We start from the raw sequence: 19163 nt of genomic DNA, 5'->3' as shown, positions 1-19163 counted from the left end.
AGATTAGGAATTACATATTAATTGTGGTCAATAAAACATAAATAAAATGAAGACAATAACTAAAATTAATAATAATTACCTCTGGTAATGATAAAAGTAAGCCCACACACTACTCAGTCGCCAATAAGTAAAACTAAATATGCTAATGTGTATATAACAACAGATCTTGGGTTATCAGTATTTTTTTTAAATCTATCAATGGAAAAAACATGTTTTCCTTGTAGCAGAAATAAAAAGTAACAGTAAATTCATAGGAATTGCTACTCAAAAACTAGACACAACAGGATAACTTTTAGTAAAAATACATTACAAAAGTCATGCAGAAAAACAATGAACAGTAACTGACAACGTGACTGCACTGGCTTTCCATGTAATTATCACTGTAATTCTAAACGCATTTAGAAGCTGATTGCATGACAAAGGAAATAAGACAACCTGAACTCTGCAAGGCAGCCAAGATTCCAAAAGGGAAACTTTGGCTGGCTTACTGGTATAAGGATAACTTTAAAGTACTATCTATTTGACAAAGAAACGCAACATGAGTTGAACCTGGGTGCGGAAGAGCTCAAGTTTTCCCTGGAAATGCAAATTCTTCCCTGAAATTCACAAGGGTTTAAAAAAAAAAAAAAAGCCGCATCAGTAAACCAGCATTAATTGCAAATGAGGCAACAGGAGTTCAGCATCCAATAGGTGGTCTGATCATCTTTCTAATCCGTTAGGTCAAGAGTCCATCTCACCTACGACCCTCACAGAAGGGCTGACTCCCTGCTCTCAAACCTCCTCAGCAAGCCAACCTTTGCCAACTCATGCCACCCTCACAGACGATCTGCCAAGTCCCGGGACACTCCCCCAAGCGGGACAGCCCTCCTCCGAGACGCCTCCTGCCCAGTGTCACCCGCCACTCCCCCTCCCCTTCTCAAGGCCTCTCCGGCCTCAGGGTCCCCAGTGCCTCCCTCCCCAGACCCTCACGGCTGCCCTGAGCTCCCCGCCCCCGGTCCCCGACCCCCAATTCTAGTCCCCTCCCTCAAACCTGGGGTCACCGTTCTCCCTCTGCCCGCGCGGGGAGTCCCGATTCTCCCGTCCCTACCCGGTCTCCGCGTCCCGCGACGCGGGGCGGCGGCAGGGGCGCCGAGAAGCATCCACTGAGGAGACAAGTGCCTGGGGACTCTCCGGCTCCGATCTGGACCGGAGCCGGGCTTCCGCCTCGCGCCGGAAGGCATTCGCGAGCGGGAGCGGAAGTCCCGCCCGCTCCCCGCCGGCTGGCGGGCAAAGACCGCACCGTGGGGTCTAGCCAGAACGTCAGGAGGAGTCTCTGGGGGTTAACAGGGGTCGTAGGCACCCGGCCGAGAGAAAACAGGCTTACTGTTAAGGGCCAAGGCGCCAAAAGTCTTTCTCCTTGCAGCTTCTCTTTACAGCCGTTGAGCCAACGCACCTGCAATCGCTTGACCAAGGGGCTGTTCTTGCTGACGCCCCCAGAGGAACGAGATGACTCAGACCCTGACCCCTGCCCCCACGATCTAGTTGAAAATTGACATAAACATAAACAGAGATGAATAACACCACAAGGCAGCACTGCTTCATTCCTTAATCCAGATGTTTATCACCTGCTATATATCACTTATTGAACGACTAGGCTGTAAACAGATGCAAGCCCCTGCCTTATAAAGCGAGGGAGGCACTCAGGGCAATGAACTAGGCAGAGAGTAAATCAAACAGCGACTCGTCCCTCGGGAAACTTAGGGTGGTATAGGGACAGATATATGGGCAAATAAGTGCAATGAAACCATCGAGCATTAGAGGAACTATGGCCGAGCTGAAGGCAGTGGTGGCGGGTAGGAAGGTGAGCAGACACAAGACTATAGAAATACCCGCTCCTCAGTGAGTCTGAAATGAATGATGAATAAGAGTTAAAGGTCAAACAAGGTAGGGAAGGGCATGCAGAGGAGAAGGATGCCAGAGAAACCTTGGTTTAATTAGGGATCTAGAAGAGGGTACAGCTAATTTAGCAAGGTCTGCGATCGGAAAGGCGGGAGGAAGCACAATGAGAGGAGGCAAGCCCAGATCTGGAAGACTGCTTTGTATTATACTAAGGAATTTAGACTTTAGACTCCAGGCAACAGGGAATCAGTGCATTATCTGTAGGGGAACAGACAAAACACTGAGTCATGGGTTGATTAGGATGACTGGCCTACTCATCAAAGGAAAATAACTTGAAAGATCATGGATAGAACATTGTGAGGGTGTTTTCTCAAGCTGTCGTCAGTTCAGTCACTCAGTTGCATCCAACTATTTGTGACCCCATGGACTGCAGCCGGCCACGCTTCCCTGTCCATCACCATCTCCTGGAGTTTACTTAAACTCATGTCCATAGAGTCAGTAATGCCATCCAGCTATCTCATTCTCTGTTGCCCGTTCTCCTCCTGCCTTCAGTCCTTCCCAGCATTAGTTTTCTGATGAGTCAGTTCTTCACATCAGGTGGCCAAAGTATTGGGGCTTCAGCTTCACCATCAGTCCTTCCAATGAATATTCAGGACAAAGTTCCTTTAGGGTTGCCTGGTTTGATCTCCTTGCAGTCCAAGGGACTCTCAAGAGTCTTCTCCAACACCATAGTGCAAAAGCATCAATTTAAACTGTTATACCCAGATGTAAAAACAATGGATGACTACAACAACCCTACACAGGCAAGGCCACCAGAGCTCAGACCCCTGGGGTTGTCTACTGGGCAAATCACCCGAACCAACTGAGTGGCCAGCTGAAGCTGTGGCAACCATGGGATGAAGGGGCTGAGAAGGAAGAAACTTCATTACCAGCTACAGTAATGAGGACTGTTGCCTCTATTCTCTTACTTGCTATTACTACTGTTTAATCAGTACCCTCTTGCACACCAAACCCCATTTTTCCTTTTTAGAAATAAATGGTATAACAGTTTTTTCCAATTCTTTTCCTTTTGCCAGCAACAAACTATGTTGCAATATATGGAGATAGAATTAAGGTAAAATAAAAGGAAGACTGGACATCTTGTAGAACATCTATGCTTAGAGGGCATAGTATCACCTCTGGATGGAGTAGAAAAACACAGATTTTAGCTTAAAGCTCAACATTCAGAAAACTAAGATCATGGCATCCGGTCCCATCACTTCATGGCAAATAGATGGGAAAACAATGGAAACAGTGAGAGACTTTTATTTTCTTGGGCTCCAAAATCACTGCAGATGGTGACTGCAGCCATGAAATTAAAAGACGCTTGCTCCTTGGAAGAAAAGCTATGACCAAGCTACACAGCGTATTAAAAAGCAGAGACATTACTTTGCCAACAAAGGTCTGTCTAGTCAAAGCTATGGTCTTTCCAGTGGTCATGAATGTGAGAGTTAGACTATAAAGAAAGCTGAGCATGGAAGAATTGATGCTTTTGAACTGTGGTGTTGGAGAAGACTCTTGAGAGTCTCTTGGAGTGCAAGGAGATCCAACCAGTCCATTCTAAAGGAAATCAGTCCTGAATATTCACTGGAAGGACTGATGCTGAAGCTAAAATGCCAATACTTTGGCCACCTGATGTGAAAAGCTGACTCATTAGAAAAGACCCTGATGCTGCGAAAGATTGAAGGTGGGAGGAGAAGGGCACAACAGAGGATGAGATGGTTGGATGGCATCACGAACTCGATGGACATGAGTTTGAGTAAGTTCTGGTAGTTGGTGATGGACAGGGAAACCCGGTGTGCTGTGGTCTATGGGGTCACAAAGAGTCAGACAGGACTGTGCAACTGAACTGAACTGAACTGAACTGAGGGAACACAGAGAGAAAATGGCCATTAAAGCTGAGTCACGTGGCAGTGCCCTAAAGAAAAGATCTATTAACACCCCTTACCAAGGACCCAGGACCTGACCTGTTTTCTTTGATTACAGGAAATATCCCTGTGTACTTCTGAAACATTTTTTTGTTTTGCTTGACTAGGCAAGAAAGATTTCTGCTATTTGCAACCAAAGTAATTTTGCTTAAGACAATCTGCTCCCAGAGCTCCTGTTGAATAGGCACTGGGTCAAATGACGCACATTCATTGCCACAGCAAACTGAAATGAATGTAGCATGTGTTCCGTCGTGTCCAACTTTTTGTGACTCTATAACCCGCCAGGCTCATCTGTCCATAGGATTTTCCAAGCAAGAATACTGGATTGAATTGCCATTTCCTCCTTCATGGGATCTTTGTGACCCAGGGATCAAATTTGGTTCTCTTGTGTGTCCTGCATGGCAGGCAGATTCTTTACCAATGAGCTACCTAGGAAGCTGAAGTGGATGTAGACACAACCCAAATCGGCTAAGAGGGTCTCTCATGCATGGATTTACGCATTGACATATAGCCCTCCACTTGGTCTCCCTTTCATGTTGAAATAGAAATGTAACATAAACCTAGGATTGGGTTAGGCATGAGCAAGTTGTCCCACACTGGTAGAAAAAAAGTGGGTAGGGGAACCAGAAGGAAGAGAAGAGAGAAACAATATGGAAGAGAGAAAGAAGGGGAAAGAGAAGACATAATTATCTGAGAAACAATTAGGTCATCTTAGTTTCTATTTTTTCAATTTTTTAATCCAAACCCTTATGAGGTCCAGCTAAACTTTCTGTCCTTAAATTCTATGGAAACGCTGTGTCCTTCCAGTAAATTTCCCATTTGACTTGGGTTAGTGTTAGTAGGTTTTTACACCTAGCAATGAAATGCCAAGACATCAGTCCACAAGACACAAGGTTGCCTGTTCACTCCCTTTTCTGCATCACTCTCTTCTCCCCAGAACTTTGGAGTCAGCTTCTCGCCCCAGGCCCAAAAGCAGGAGCAAGATGTTCACACCTCCACTGCTGCCTACAGGAAAACTGTCCGTTACCACCGCGTTGATGGGTGGAGCAAATCATACCACCATCAGTATGTAAATATGGAGGAAGATTTTGGAAACCCACACTTCTTTTTGTGAGGTTTTTATTTTGTATTGGAGTATAGCCAGTTAACAATGTTGTGATAGTGTCAGGTGATCAGCGAAGGGACTCAGCCATACATATACATGTATCCATTCTCCCCCAAACTCCCCTCCCATCCAGTCTGCCACAAGGTATTAAGCAGAGTTCCATGTGCTATATAGGTTCTTGTTGGTATTTTAAATATAGCAGTGAGTACATGACCCTCCCAAACTCCCTAACTGTCCCCTCCTCCCAAAAACCATAAGTTCGTTTTCTAAGTCTATGAGTCTTTCTATAGAAACCAACATTTCAAATTCTTCATTATACAGAGGCGGGAGCTAAAGTCCAGCTAAACATAGCAGTTTTTCTAAGGTTGAATAGTTCAATAGTCCCAGAGATAGGACTAGTCCAAAAATCTCTCTCCCAGTCCACTTACCTGATTATTTGCTGTGGAAAGAGTCTAATACTCTCAAAAGGCTATTGTAAAAACCTTAAAAGTGTACTATAGGGATTTCTCTGGTGGTCCAGTGGCTAAGACTGCACTACCAATACAGGAGGTCCAGGTTGGATCCCTGGTAAGGGAACTAGATCCCTCCTGCCGCAACTAAGACCTGGTGCAGCCAAAATAATTAAATATATATTTTTTAAAGTACAGTACTTTCCAGCCTACTCTCTCCTGGCCTCTAGAGTTCACTCATGTCTATATAATGGCATCAGTCTGACTGCAGAACCATGACAACTGTTTAGAAGACACTTGTGAGTGTCACCAGTGATAGATAGCTCCTCTGAACCAGGAAAGAACATCCTAAGGAATGTTTTCCTACTTTTTTCTTTCAGTACTCTCTGACTGGCTCAGACAGATAGATGGGTTAATTAACAGAGCTAATAAGGTCAGACGTTTAAAAAGTTTACTCACAAATTCTCTATTCTCTTTAAGTTCATACCCAATCATTTTTCTTATCTTTGTTTGTTTCATCACCAGTATAAACAACAATGTCATTAACAGTCACATCCAAAACCACACCCTCTTCCCCTTGCACATACAGTTCAGTTCAGTTCAGTCACTCAGTCGTGTCCGACTCTTTGAGACCCCATGAATCGCAGCACACCAGGCCTCCCTGTCCATCACCAACACCCGGAGTTCACCCAGACTTGCGTCCATCGAGTCAGTGATGCCATCTAGCCATCTCATCCTCAGTCGTCCCCTTCTCCTCCTCCTGCCCCCAATCCCTCCCAGCATCAGAGTCTTTTCCAATGAGTCAACTCTTCACATGAGGTGTCCAAAGTACTGGAGTTTCAGCTTTGGCATCATTCCTTCCAAAGAAATCCCAGGGTTGATCTCCTTCAGAATGGACTGGTTGGATCTCCCTGCAGTCCAAGGGACTCTCAAGAGTCTTCTCCAACACCACAGTTAAAAAGCATCAATTCTTCAGCGCTCAGCCTTCTTCACAGTCCAACTCTCACATCCATACATGACTACTGGAGAAACTATAGCCTTGACTAGACGGACCTTAGTCGACAAAGTAATGTCTCTGCTTTTGAATATACTATCTAGGTTGGTCATTACTTTTCTTCCAAGGAGTAAGTGTCTTTTAATTTCATGGCTGCAGTCACCATCTGCAGTGATTTTGGAGCCCGAAAAAATAAACTCTGACACTGTTTCTACTATTTCCCCACCTATTTCCCATGAAGTGATGGGACCAGATGCCATGATCTTCGTTTTCTGAATGTTGAGCTTTAAGCCAACTTTTTCACTCTCCTCTTTCACTTTCATCAAGAGGCTTTTTAGCTCCTCTTCACTTTCTGCCATAAGGGTGGTGTCATCTGCATATCTGAGGTGATTGATATTTCTCCCGGCAATCTTGATGCCAGCTTGTGTTTCTTCCAGTCCAGCGTTTCTCATGATGTACTCTGCATAGAAGTTAAATAAGCAGGGTGACAATATACAGCCTTGACGTACTCCTTTTCCTGTTCGGAACCAGTCTGTTGTTCCATGTCCAGTTCTAACTGTTGTTTCCTGACCTGCATACAGATTTCTCAAGAGGCACATCAGGTGATCTGGTATTCTCATCTCTTTCAGAATTCTCCACAGTTTATTGTGATCCACACAGTCAAAGGTTTTGGCACAGTCAAGAAAGCAGAAATAGATGTTTCTCTGGAACTCTCTTGCTTTTTCGATGATCCAGCGGATGTTGGCAATTTGATCTCTGGTTCCTCTGCCTTTTCTAAAACCAGCTTGAACATCAGGGAGTTCACGATTCACGTATTGCTAAAGTCTGGCTTGGAGAATTTTGAGTGTTACTTTACTAGCATGTGAGATGAGTGCAATTGTGTGGTAGTTTGAGCATTCTTTGGCATTGCCTTTCTTTGGGATTGGAATGAAAACTGACCTTTCCAGTCCTGTGGCCACTGCTGAGTTTTCCAAATTTGCTGGCATATTGAGTGCAGCACTTTCACAGCATCATCTTTCAGGATTTGAAACAGCTCAACTGGAATTCCATCACCTCCACTAGCTTTGTTCATAGTAATGCTTTCTAAGTCCCACTTGACTTCACATTCCAGGATGTCTGGCTCTAGGTGAGTGATCACACCATCATGATTAACTGGGTCGTGAACATGTAGTACATGCAGTAGTTTAGTAATTTGTGGCAAAATAAACTAGTCTACGTGCGTGCGTGCTATGCCGCTTCAGTTGTGTCTGATTCTTTGCGACCCCACGGACTGTAACCCACCAGGCTCCTCTGTCCATGGGATTCTCCAGGCAAGAATACTGGAGTGGGTTGCCATGCCCTCCTCCAGGGATCTTCCTGACCCAGGGATGGAACCCAGGTCTCTTGCATTGCTGGCACATTCTTTACCACCTGAGCCACCAGGGAAGCCCAAACTAGTCTATAGTTGGGAGCAATCACCATAGCATGTTCTCTGAGGTATAAATAAAATTATATTAGTAAAACATTATGAACTGAATGACAATTAAGGTCATCCAATGCTCTCCAGTTAGTAATTCCCAGCTCTACCTCAAGGTACCAAATAAAGGTGTTTTCTGTGAGGATCTCAGTCTTCTGTGCTCAAATAATATCACTTAAAGTGAAAGATGAGTCTTATTACACTGAGGGTGGTGTCTTCTTCCTAAACGGGGAGCTGCCCCAGAAATGCTTCAGTTTAATTGAAATATTTTTGAAAACATGATCTTTTAAATTTTGGTCTAAATTTTTTGTGGTAAAATATACAAAACATAAAATTGCTCATTTGAGCCATGTCCAGTTACGCATTTCTGTGGTATTAAGTGCATTCACAGTGTTGAATAACCATCACTCCTATCCATCTCTGAACTTTTGCATCTTCCAAAACTGAAACTCTGTACCCGTTAAACAATGATTCTCCCCTCCCCTAAATTTAATTTTGGTCTAATTTTATGGGTTTCTATATTTCATTAAAATATTTTCAACACTAATTCATACCCTCTTCAAGTAAACATATTTATAAACAGGAAATAAAATAGTGTAAGCATCTGAATGCAGAGTTCCAAAGAATTGCAAGAAGAGATAAGAAAGCCTTCTTCAGCAATCAATGCAAAGAAATAGAGGAAAAAAACAGAATGGGAAAGACTAGAGATCTCTTCAAGAAAATTAGAGATACCAAGGGAACATTTCATGCGAAGATGGGCTCGATAAAGGACAAAAATGGTCTGGACCTAACAGAAGCAGAAGATATTAAGAAGAGGTGGCCAGAATACATGGAAGAACTGTACAAAAAAGATCTTCATGACCCAGATAATCATGATGATGTGATCACTAATCTAGAGCCAGACATCTTGGAATGTGAAGTCAAGTGGGCCTTAGAAAGCATCACTACAAACAAAGCTAGTGGAGGTGATGGAATTCCAGTTGAGCTATTTCAAATCCTGAAAGATGATGCTGTGAAAGTGCTGCACTCAATATGCCAGCAAATTTGGAAAACTCAGCAGTGGCCACAGGACTGGAAAGGTCCGTTTTCATTCCAATCCCAAAGAAAGGCAATGCCAAAGAATGCTCAAACTACCACACAATTGCACTTATCTCACATGCTAGTAAAGTAATGCTCAAAATTCTCCAAGGCAGGCTTCAGCAATACATGAACCATGAACTCCCTGATGTTCAAGTTGGTTTTAGAAAAGGCAGAGGAACCAGAGATCAAATTGCCAACATCTGCTGGATCATCGAAAAAGCAAGAGAGTTCCAGAAAAACATCTATTTCTGCTTTCTTGACTATGCCAAAGGCTTTGACTGTGTGGATCACAATAAACTGTGGAAAATTCTGAAAGAGATGGGAATACCAGACCACCTGACCTGCCTCTTGAGAAATCTGTATGCAGGTCAGGAAGCAACAGTTAGAACTGGACATGGAACAACAGACTGGCTCCAAATAGGAAAAGGAGTACGTCAAGGCTGTATATTGTCACCCTGCTTATTTAACTTATATGCAGAGTACATCATGAGAAATGCTGGACTGGAAGAAACACAAGCTGGAATCAAGATTGCCGGGAGAAATATCAATCACCTCAGATATGCAGATGACACCACCCTTATGGCAGAAAGTGAAGAGGAGCTAAAAAGCCTCTTGATGAAAGTGAAAGAGGAGAGTGAAAAAGTTGGCTTAAAGCTCAACATTCAGAAAACGAAGATCATGGCATCTGGTCCCATCACTTCATGGGAAATAGGTGGGGAAATAGTGGAAACAGTGTCAGAGTTTATTTTTTCGGGCTCCAAAATCACTGCAGATGGTGACTGCAGCCATGAAATTAAAAGAGGCTTACTCCTTGGAAGGAAAGTTATGACCAACCTAGATAGCATATTGAAAAGCAGAGACATTACTTTGCCGACTAAGGTCCGTCTAGTCAAGGCTATGGTTTTTCCTGTGGTCATGTATGGATGTGAGAGTTGGACTGTGAAGAAGGCTGAGTGCTGAAGAATTGATGCATTTGAACTGTGGTGTTGGAGAAGACTCTAGAGGGTCCCTTGGACTGCAAGGAGATCCAACCAGTCCATTCTGAAGGAGATCAGCCCTGGGTGTTCTTTGGGAGGAATGATGCTAAAGCTGAAGCTCCAGTACTTTGGCCACCTCATGTGAAGAGTTGACTCATTGGAGAAGACTCTGATGCTGGGAGAGATTGGGGCAGGAGGAGAAGGGGACAACAGAGGATGAGATGGCTGGATGGCATCACTGACTCGATGGATGTGAGTCTGGGTGAACTCCGGGAGTTGGTGATGGACAGGGAGGCCTGGTGTGCTGCGATTCATGGGGTTGCAAAGAGTCGGACATGATTGTGCGACTGAACTGAACTGAACTGAACTTATTCACCTCTTTTCCCCTGTGGAATTCAAATGTAACATATCATTTCCATGGGGACACATTGTACAATGATCAGATATTTCTACTTCTTTAACATCCACACCAATGGGAATTCCACATGTAAAGGAGAAACACACCAGGGACACTTGACATGATACTCATTAACTGAAAGTTTGGGTGGGTATGTTGGAAGGACTTTATACACATTAATGATTTTAAACTGCAATCCTTGTTTTCCTTTCTGCAAAAGCCATGGACATTCCACACATCTGACTGGGGCACAAACCTCACTTTGTTTTCTTTCCAACAAAATCAAAACTAAACAGGAATGCTCCTGCCAGAAAAAGCTTCACCTGCTAAATTCCAACAAGTCTAAGAAAACAAGCCTTTCCTCTTCAATAAAGATTTCTCTCCCTGGCCTGGTAATTGAAACAGACACACACTTCTACTTCTAACTTAAAAATCTCACCATTAGGTAGAATAATAGACTGAATTTTTAGCCCTGAATCTCAATTTTGTTGTTTAGTTGCTAAGTTGTGTGCAACTCTTAGCAACATCATGGACTGTAGCCTGCCGGGCTCCTCTGCCCATGGGATCTCACAGACAAGAGTACTGGAGTTGGTTGCCATTTTCTACTTTAGGGTCTCAACAATACAAACTTATTTCCCAAGAAGAAATTACTACAGTCTAAGAAGACTGAGACAAAACTTTCCTTGTGAAAACAGCAGGAGTATGTCTTAAAGAGGAATATGCCCTCTCTACAAAAGTATCACGATGAATTAGTAAGAAGTCACTTCTGTTTGGTTTTTTTTTTTTTTTTGGCTGTGCTGGGTCTTTGTTGCCATGTGCAGGGTTTCTCTAGTTGCCATGCAAGGGGGCTTCTCTAGTTGCCATGCAAGGGGGCTTCTCTAGTTGTGGCACACAGGTTCTCTAGTTGTGGGGCTCGGGCTTAGCCGCCCTGCAGCAAGTGGAATCTTAGTTCCTCACCCAGAAATCAAAACTGAGTCCCCTGCACTGGAAGGATTCTTAACTGAACCACCAGGGAAGACCGCACCTCCTTTATTTTTCAGTTGAGTTCAGTTCAGTCACTCAGCCATGTCCGACTCTGCGACCCCGTGAACTGCAGCATGCCAGGCCTCCCTGTCCATCACCAATTCCCGGAGTCCACCGAAACCCATGTCCATTGTGTCAGTGATGCCATTCAACCATTTCATCCTCTGTTGTCCCCTTCTCCTCCTGCCCTCAATCTTTCCCAGCATCAGGGTATTTTCAAATGAGTCAGCTCTTCACATCAGGTGGCCAAAGTAATGGAGTTTCAGCTTCAACATCAGTCCCCACAATGAACACCCAGGACTGATCTTTAGGATGGACTGGTTGGATTTCCTTGCAGTCCAAGGGACTCTCAAGAGTCTTCTCAAACACTACAGTTCAAAAGCATCAATTCTTCCATGCTCAACTTTCTTTATAGTCCAACTCTCACATCCATATATGACTACTGGAAAAACTATAGCCTTGACTAGATGGACCTTTGTTGGCAAAGTAATGTCTCTGCTTTTCAATATGCTGTCTAGGTTGGTCATAACTTTCCTTCAAAGGAGCAAGCTTCTTTTAATTTCATGGCTGTAGTCGCCATCTGCAGTGATTTTGGAGCCCAGAAAAATAGTCAGACACTGTTTCCACTATTTCCCCATCTATTTGCCATGAAGTGATGGGACCGGATGCCATGATCTTCGTCTTTAAAAGTTGAGCTTTAAGCCAACTTTTCCACTCTCCTGTTTCACTTTCATTAAGAGGCTTTTGAGTTCCTCTTCACTTTCTGCCATAAGGGTGGTGTCATCTGCATATCTGAGGTTATTGATATTTCTCCCAGCAATCTTGATTCCAGCTTGTTTCTTCCAGCCCAGCATTTCTCATGATGTACTCTGCATATAAGTTAAATAAGCAGGGTGACAATATACAGCCTTGACGTACTCCTTTTCCTATTTGGAACCAGTCTGTTGTTCCATGTCCAGTTCTAACTGTTGATTCCTGAACGTTACAAATCAAACAATAGTGTCCATGTTGAATGTATTTGCCATGAGTAGCCATGACAGAATCATAGAGGGTTTTATTTTCTGAGGCCTCTTTTTTTTCATCCTGAAGTAGACTTTCTCCATGGCAAATACTCACTGCCCAGAAAAGTACCCTGAACACAGTGTCATCAGATAAAACATGGGACACCCACTTAAATTTGAGTTTCAGATTATTTTTTCATGTAAGTATTAATATGTTCCCAAATATTGCATGGACATACTTCTAGCAAGAAATTATTATTGCTTATTTGAAATTCAAATTTAACTGAGAATCCTGTATTTTTGCTTGCTAAATCTAGTACCCCTTTGCACACAAGAAAATTTGTTAAACATTACTAAAGGAAAGACTTCGTAAATACATCAAGGCTACTTTTCTCCCACAAAACTATGAATAGACTATTGGACTGTTAACACACTATATGACAACTGCCCACCTTTGTATCCATCTTAACATTTTACAATTAAAATAGAAGAGAAGCAAGATCAAAGATCTGTGGTAAATATTGTTAAGGATTAAATAGAAATTATATAAGACTGAATTAGAGAAACTGATCTGATTTTCATGTAGCTAAAAGGTAATAACTTATGGATTGGGTGTTATTTAGTATATGAGTCTAGTTTTTACCTAAGCACAGAGTGGAGAAGTGCTACTGAACCAGATTAGTCTTTTCACTGTAATTACTTTTAAAGTATTTTTCTGTAGGGTGGATTTGGTTGGTTTTGTTTTTTTTAATTATGTTCTGTATTTTTTGTTCTTTTTTTTTTTTCTTTTGGCAATCAAGTAGAAATTTGGTATTAGAGGACTATAGCCCAAAGAATGCTGGAGAAATTTATATGGCATTTTTAGAAAATGGAGAAGTGAGATTACACTAACAAATAGACATATACCTATGATTGATTCATGTTGATATATGGCAGAAAACAACATAATATTGTAAAGCAGTTATCCTCCAATTAAAAATAAATAAATTTTAGAAAATAAAATTTAAAAAAGCATTAACAAGTAGATATGAACTTTTCTGACCTATCTGCCTCCACACTCTGTTTAGTATTCACTCCAAGAGAGACAAATGTATATAAAATAATTTCTGAGACATTGCTGCTACCCTGGGCCAAGGAACCTGTCTACATCTGTCATCTAAGATGCTAAGCCTTGAGGCGCCACTGTGGAGGTACTTGCCAATGTCGTCTCCCCACTCAGGTCTCACTCTATCCCCTAAACACAAAGGCACACTGCTGAAACCCATCTTAGCAAATATACTTTGTCAAACACTGCCTTCATTTTCTTCTTGCAACTGCTCTCTCTCCGTAGAATAGAAATCAATATGTCGAAGACAGCATACTGTCCTTGTTAGTGTTTTTAAATAGGTCTTTTTTGGTTTAGTTTTTGTGGCCCTGCAGCATGCGGGTTCTTGGTTTCCAGACCAGTGATCAAATGCATACCCTCTGCAGTGGAATCATGGAGCCCTAATCACTAGACCACCAGGAAAGTACACTTAAATCAGTCTTATTAGCCTTTTGCCCCATACAACTTTCTTATTCCTCCTCAACCAAGCATGCATTGATTCATTTGTTCATTAACAGATATCCAGAGAGCACGCAGTTCTAGATCCATCCGTAAACAAGAGACAAAAGCTCCTTGTGGAATTTGCATTCTAATAGGAAGGGCAGGAGATGAGAGGAGAAGGAAATAAACAATAAAGGAATAAATAAATATGCTGCATTTGTTACAACTTAATATATTAATTTATTTAATATGATGATGAATGTTTATTATAATTTAATGTTTATTTCCCTGATGGTTCAGTGGTAAAGAATCTGCCTGCCAAGCAGGAGACGTGGGTTCCATCCCTGGGTCACGAAGACTCCCTTGAGCAGGAAATGGCAACCCACTCCAGTATTCTTACCTGGAGAATTCCACAGACAGAGGAGCCTGGTGGGCTACAAGCTACGGGGGTCATAAAAGAGTTGGACATGACTTAGCGACTAAACACAACATTTATATAACATGGTGATAATAATTTAGGGAAAAATAGGGCACAATAAAAGAGTAGGAGGTTGCAATTACAACCATCAGGAAGTGACACTGGGGCAGAGGGTTGAAAAAGTGAAAAAAGGCATGTCTGGGAAAAAGCATGCCATGACAGAAAGAATAGATAGGGCAAAGGCTCTGAGACAGAGGCATACAAATCAGCTTCTGGAAATCCAGCTTGCAACATGCTCCAAGGTGTCTCAATTCCAGCCTAGGCTCACCCTGGACTCCCTCCTGGAAGGACTGATTTATTTGCATTTCCGTCTCCACTGTCAGCCCTGGCCGACATTTCTTCTTTGGCAGTTGCTTTCTGTTAGGTTTTGCCAGTAGAGGACATTAGAAAGAAACAAGGAAGGGACTTGTTCCTTCCTGTCTACTTCCTGTGTCTTGTCAGCATCGTTTATGGTGCCCCTTCCCCTTGGAAATGGCTGTTGCAATGCGTTATCAACTTTTACCCAACTCCCAGAGCCAGCCTCATCAGGCCCCTCAGAGTATCCGCTAGAGAAACGCAGCCTCAGTTCCAAGTCCCAGACCCCCGTTTCACAGACTCTGTTCCTCCCTTTGTTTCCCTAAAGTCTTAAGCTGCTTCCTGCATCCACTGTCTATAATTTCAAGGCTCCCTTTTCTGTTTGCAGTGGTCTATCACCCGTTTAACAAATTTCCAATACCAAATTCTTTCTCTTGACTGGAACTTGGCTGATAAGGAAGCTAGAATGTAACTTACCTAAAGTCACTAGCCATGTTTTGTTCATCTCTGATGCAAAGCACTGAGCAGAAACCCTAGCATATAATAGTGCTTAATCAATGTTTGTTGAAAGGATCGCAAACAAATATCATATCTAATCACAGGCAAAATAAATTGAGCCAATGCCTGGACAGTGACAGCCAACCCTAGCTATCTCCTTAAAGAAAAGTCAGAAAATCGCCTTGGTTTGCCTCCTCACAGTAGACCAACTGGAGAGTCCTAATGTGAGCAGCAACACTCACCTCCTCCCATTCTCATTCCCTACACAGAGGGAGTTTGTGCAGAATGAAGAGGGCACAGGCAGAGAATGCAGTCAGGAACAATCAGTCCTTAGGCAGGCTACCACTAGCCCAGGGAAATTCTGAAACAAGAAGAGAGTGTTTGGGCTAAAATTACTTACTAAAAGCATTAGTGTTTGGTCCCCTGCCCACCAAAACCCTGCCAAAACCCTAGCCTCTTACTGACAGGGATTCATAGCAAGACATTGAGCAGCTTATTTTAGTTTGGTCAGAAAGTATAAAAGAACATCTCTCTGGGAATACTTGTGCACTGAGAAAATACAGAGCCATATTTTAAATCTAAACTATATTCCTGCAAGGAAAATTATTTGTAATAAAAATGAAGCCAATGATACCTGAAAGTAAAGCAAAGTTGCCCAGGGCCTTGCATGTAGCAAGCATGTAATAAATAGTTGTTAAATTCTTCTAATGAGACTCTTTATCAAGGTTGTAATCTATGATGAAATCATCCTAGAGAACGCAGAGTGCTTTGAATCCCATAACTAGCATGTGAGAGATAGAATTTTGGCACAGAATCCTTTTGATGTACTTTTCCATCTCAACCGCTGTCTCAGTATAAACTCCATTTTTTGGAGTTTATAACAGCCTGCAGACTGGACTTCTCACCACTAACTCTGGATCCCAGTCCACATTGCTCTCAGTTCCAAAACTCCTTCACTTAGTTCGAATTTCAGCTTTGTCACATACTGGTTTCTTGGCCTTAGGTACCTTGATTAACCTCTCTGTTCTTGGCTTCTTCATCTTAAAATGGGGATGATAAGAGTACTTGTCTCATAAGATTGCTATAAAAGTTAAATAAGTTAACAGATCTAAAAGACAATGCCTAGCATATTGAAACTGCAACATAGGTGATAGCAATTATTCAGTTCAGTTCAGTTCAGTTCAGTTGCTCAGTCGTGTCCGACTCTTTGCAACCTCATGAATCGTGGCACACCAGGCCTCCCTGTCCATCACCAACTCTCGGAGTTCACCCAAACTCATCTCCATCGAGTTGTTGATGCCATCCAGCCATCTCATCCTCTGTCATCCCCTTCTTCTCCTGCCCCCAATCCCTCCCAGCATCAAAGTCTTTTCCAATGAGTCAACTCTTCACATGAGATGGCCAGAGTACTGGAGTTTCAGCTTTAGAATCAGTCCTTCCAAAGAACACCCAAGACTGATCTCCTTTAGAATGGACTGATTGGATCTCCTTGCAGCCCAAGGGGCACTACACTTGAAAACACTAGTCAACATCCTGTAGCTTATGGGATAAAATTTAATTCCTTAGCAGGTATGGGTTTCTTTCCAAATTCTAACTTTCTTTCCAGATTCATCCTCCACCTTTCTCCTCTCTACGTTTCCCCATACTTTTCTGTCTCTTCATTCCCTCTGACAAAACCTACTTTCCTGCTAAAAGCTCCCATGAAATGAACCTCTAACCACCACTATTACCACTACCACTGTCTTCCAAGTCTCCTTTTGAATGTCTGTGCACGTGTTTTCCTCTGTGCCTGGAATGTCCTCCTTCTGCCCCTTCTTCAGCTCACACGTGCCCACTCAACCTTCAAGACCATCCCAGATATGACTCTCTGAAGCCTCCCAGTGCCCTCCCAGAACAAGTAACGACTCTTGTCACTAAAGAACTTCATATCTTGAAGACTTTAAGGACCACACTATTTGTCTCTCCTCATAGGAATTCAGACTTTCAGGGAGACAAGAAATATACCAAAAAAGATGACAATCTTTCACAGCACTGCCTTAATGCAGTGATCGACGTAGTGTGTGTTCAATAAATGATGAATACATGAACAAATAAGTGAATCAATGAAATATAAGCAACTCAAAACAGGCAGAAGGAGTGGCCAATTACTTGAAGCCTTCAAGCAGAAGCTGAGTGACCATCTGCCACCATTACTTTAATGAGAAGTGAGCAAGAGTTTGAACCAGATAACCTAGTTCCTGTGGAGAAGGCAATGGCACCCTACTCCAGTACTCTTGCCTGGAAAATCCCATGGATGGAGGAGCGTGGTGGGCTGCAGTCCATGGGGTTGCTAAGAATTGGACACGACTGAGCGACTTCACTTTCACTTTTCACTTTCATGCATTGGAGAAGGAAATGGCAACCCACTCCAGTGTCCTTGCCTGGAGAATCCCAGGGATGGGGGAGCCTGGCAGGCTGCTGTCTATGGGGTCACACAGAGTCGGACACGAATGAAGCGACTTAGCAGCAGCAGCAGCAAATTAGTCTGAGCCTAACTGTCCAAGAGATATCTAGGGAAAATCTTGTGTGTGTGTAAATGTATTTTGTTTGATGTAAATGAACTCAAAGTGGACTCCAATATTATAATTTCATCATTTTTTTTTTTTTCTGGTCACAGTGCCCTGCAAGCAGGATCTCAGTTTCCCAACCAGGGATCAAATCTGTGCCCCCTGAATTGGGATCAGGCAGTCTTAACCACTGGACCACCAGGAAAGTCTCACTTCATCAATTTTAAACTAAGAAGAAACGTGTATATACATACCATATACCAAAAATTGGTTTTCTTTTTATTCTTATCTTTTGGCTGCACTCCACTGCATGTGGGATCCAAGTTCCCCAACCAGGGATCAAACCTACACCCCTGGCAGTGAAAGCACAGAGTCCCAACCACTGGACTGCCAGGGAATTACCATGATTTCCAAGCTAATGAATTTTGCAAAAGTTCATAGAAGGAAGAGCTCAGTTTCACTTGCATTGCACGCAAGGGGTCATTCTTCCAACTGGAAGATCTGAAAAATGCAAATTTAATCTCTTCCTATTACTAAAGAAAGTCAAATATATAGACAGAAGAATGATAAAATGGTAAGTGAAGAAAGGTAGGTGCTACAAGGAGAGAGTTAAGGAGTGGCCAGTGGGACTAGAAGAAAAAACAGACACTCAACAGTAAGGTGAGTAACTCTAGATGACTCAGAAAGGCAAGCTGTCAAACAGTAACAAATCTAAAATTAATATGTTTAGTCAAATAATTCATAAAATGAAAAAAGTCAGCAGTAAAAACACTAACACTTTTACCTTGATACACAGCTTTTATAGCTTGAAAAGTACTTCTTTTCATTTAAGAAGCTATTTCCTTTTTCAGACTAAAGTACTTTACATAATAGGGTGACACGAATCATTTCGTAAAAAGCAGATGTGAAAGAAAAAGACTGAAAATAAAATCACTCACAGTGACTTTAACAAAACAAATGTATGTTTAAAATATTGAAATTATTCAGTCATCATGTGAAATGTAGTTTTTTTTTAATTAACAAAAATAATAAACTGTTTTGGCCAAATCAGCTTGAAACACTTAAAATATTAGGTTACTCAGCTAACTCAGTTTTCACCTTTCTCTTCCTGTTTATTCACAGACCAAAGAGAAAGATAAACTTTCCTGCTTTTTTTGTTTTTAAGATCCCAAAGAGATCTCAATTTACAGAGGTAGATAACATTCTTTCCAAACCTAAAAAGCATCAATTTCTCTGAAAACTGGACTCACTTCAGGACTCTCCCAGAGCTCCAGGCCTTCACATGTCCTTCAAAATGTCAAGAACAATCCACTGTGCCTTTTTTAAGTTCATCATTAGTGACTCAAATGAATTTATTACAGCCAATCATAACTTTTTCTTGAACTACACCAGTGTAACTGAATTTTTCAAATACAGGAAAATAAAGTAAAATTTTTAAAAGATGAAACTCTTTCAACAAAAGTGCCCAAATAAAAAGTATAATATTTTGAAGCAG

At 42.2% G+C, this 19163-nt stretch overlaps 1 protein-coding gene across 1 annotated transcript in view; it reads right to left on the bottom strand.

Moving 5' to 3' along the window:
• DISP1 (dispatched RND transporter family member 1) overlaps nt 1-1172 on the bottom strand; it is a 221078-nt gene extending 219906 nt beyond the window's left edge. Inside the window, exon 1 of the mRNA XM_052653819.1 lies at nt 1088-1172. Coding sequence (XP_052509779.1) covers nt 1088-1139 — 52 coding nt within the window. The 5' untranslated portion in view covers nt 1140-1172. The remainder of the gene's footprint in view (nt 1-1087) is intronic.
• Between the last annotated feature and the right edge of the window lie 17991 nt (nt 1173-19163).

This window comes from Budorcas taxicolor, chromosome 16, assembly GCF_023091745.1.
Source record: "Budorcas taxicolor isolate Tak-1 chromosome 16, Takin1.1, whole genome shotgun sequence".
In the NCBI taxonomy this organism is placed as follows: domain Eukaryota; kingdom Metazoa; phylum Chordata; class Mammalia; order Artiodactyla; family Bovidae; genus Budorcas; species Budorcas taxicolor.
This window is presented reverse-complemented; position numbering and strand designations above follow the sequence as displayed.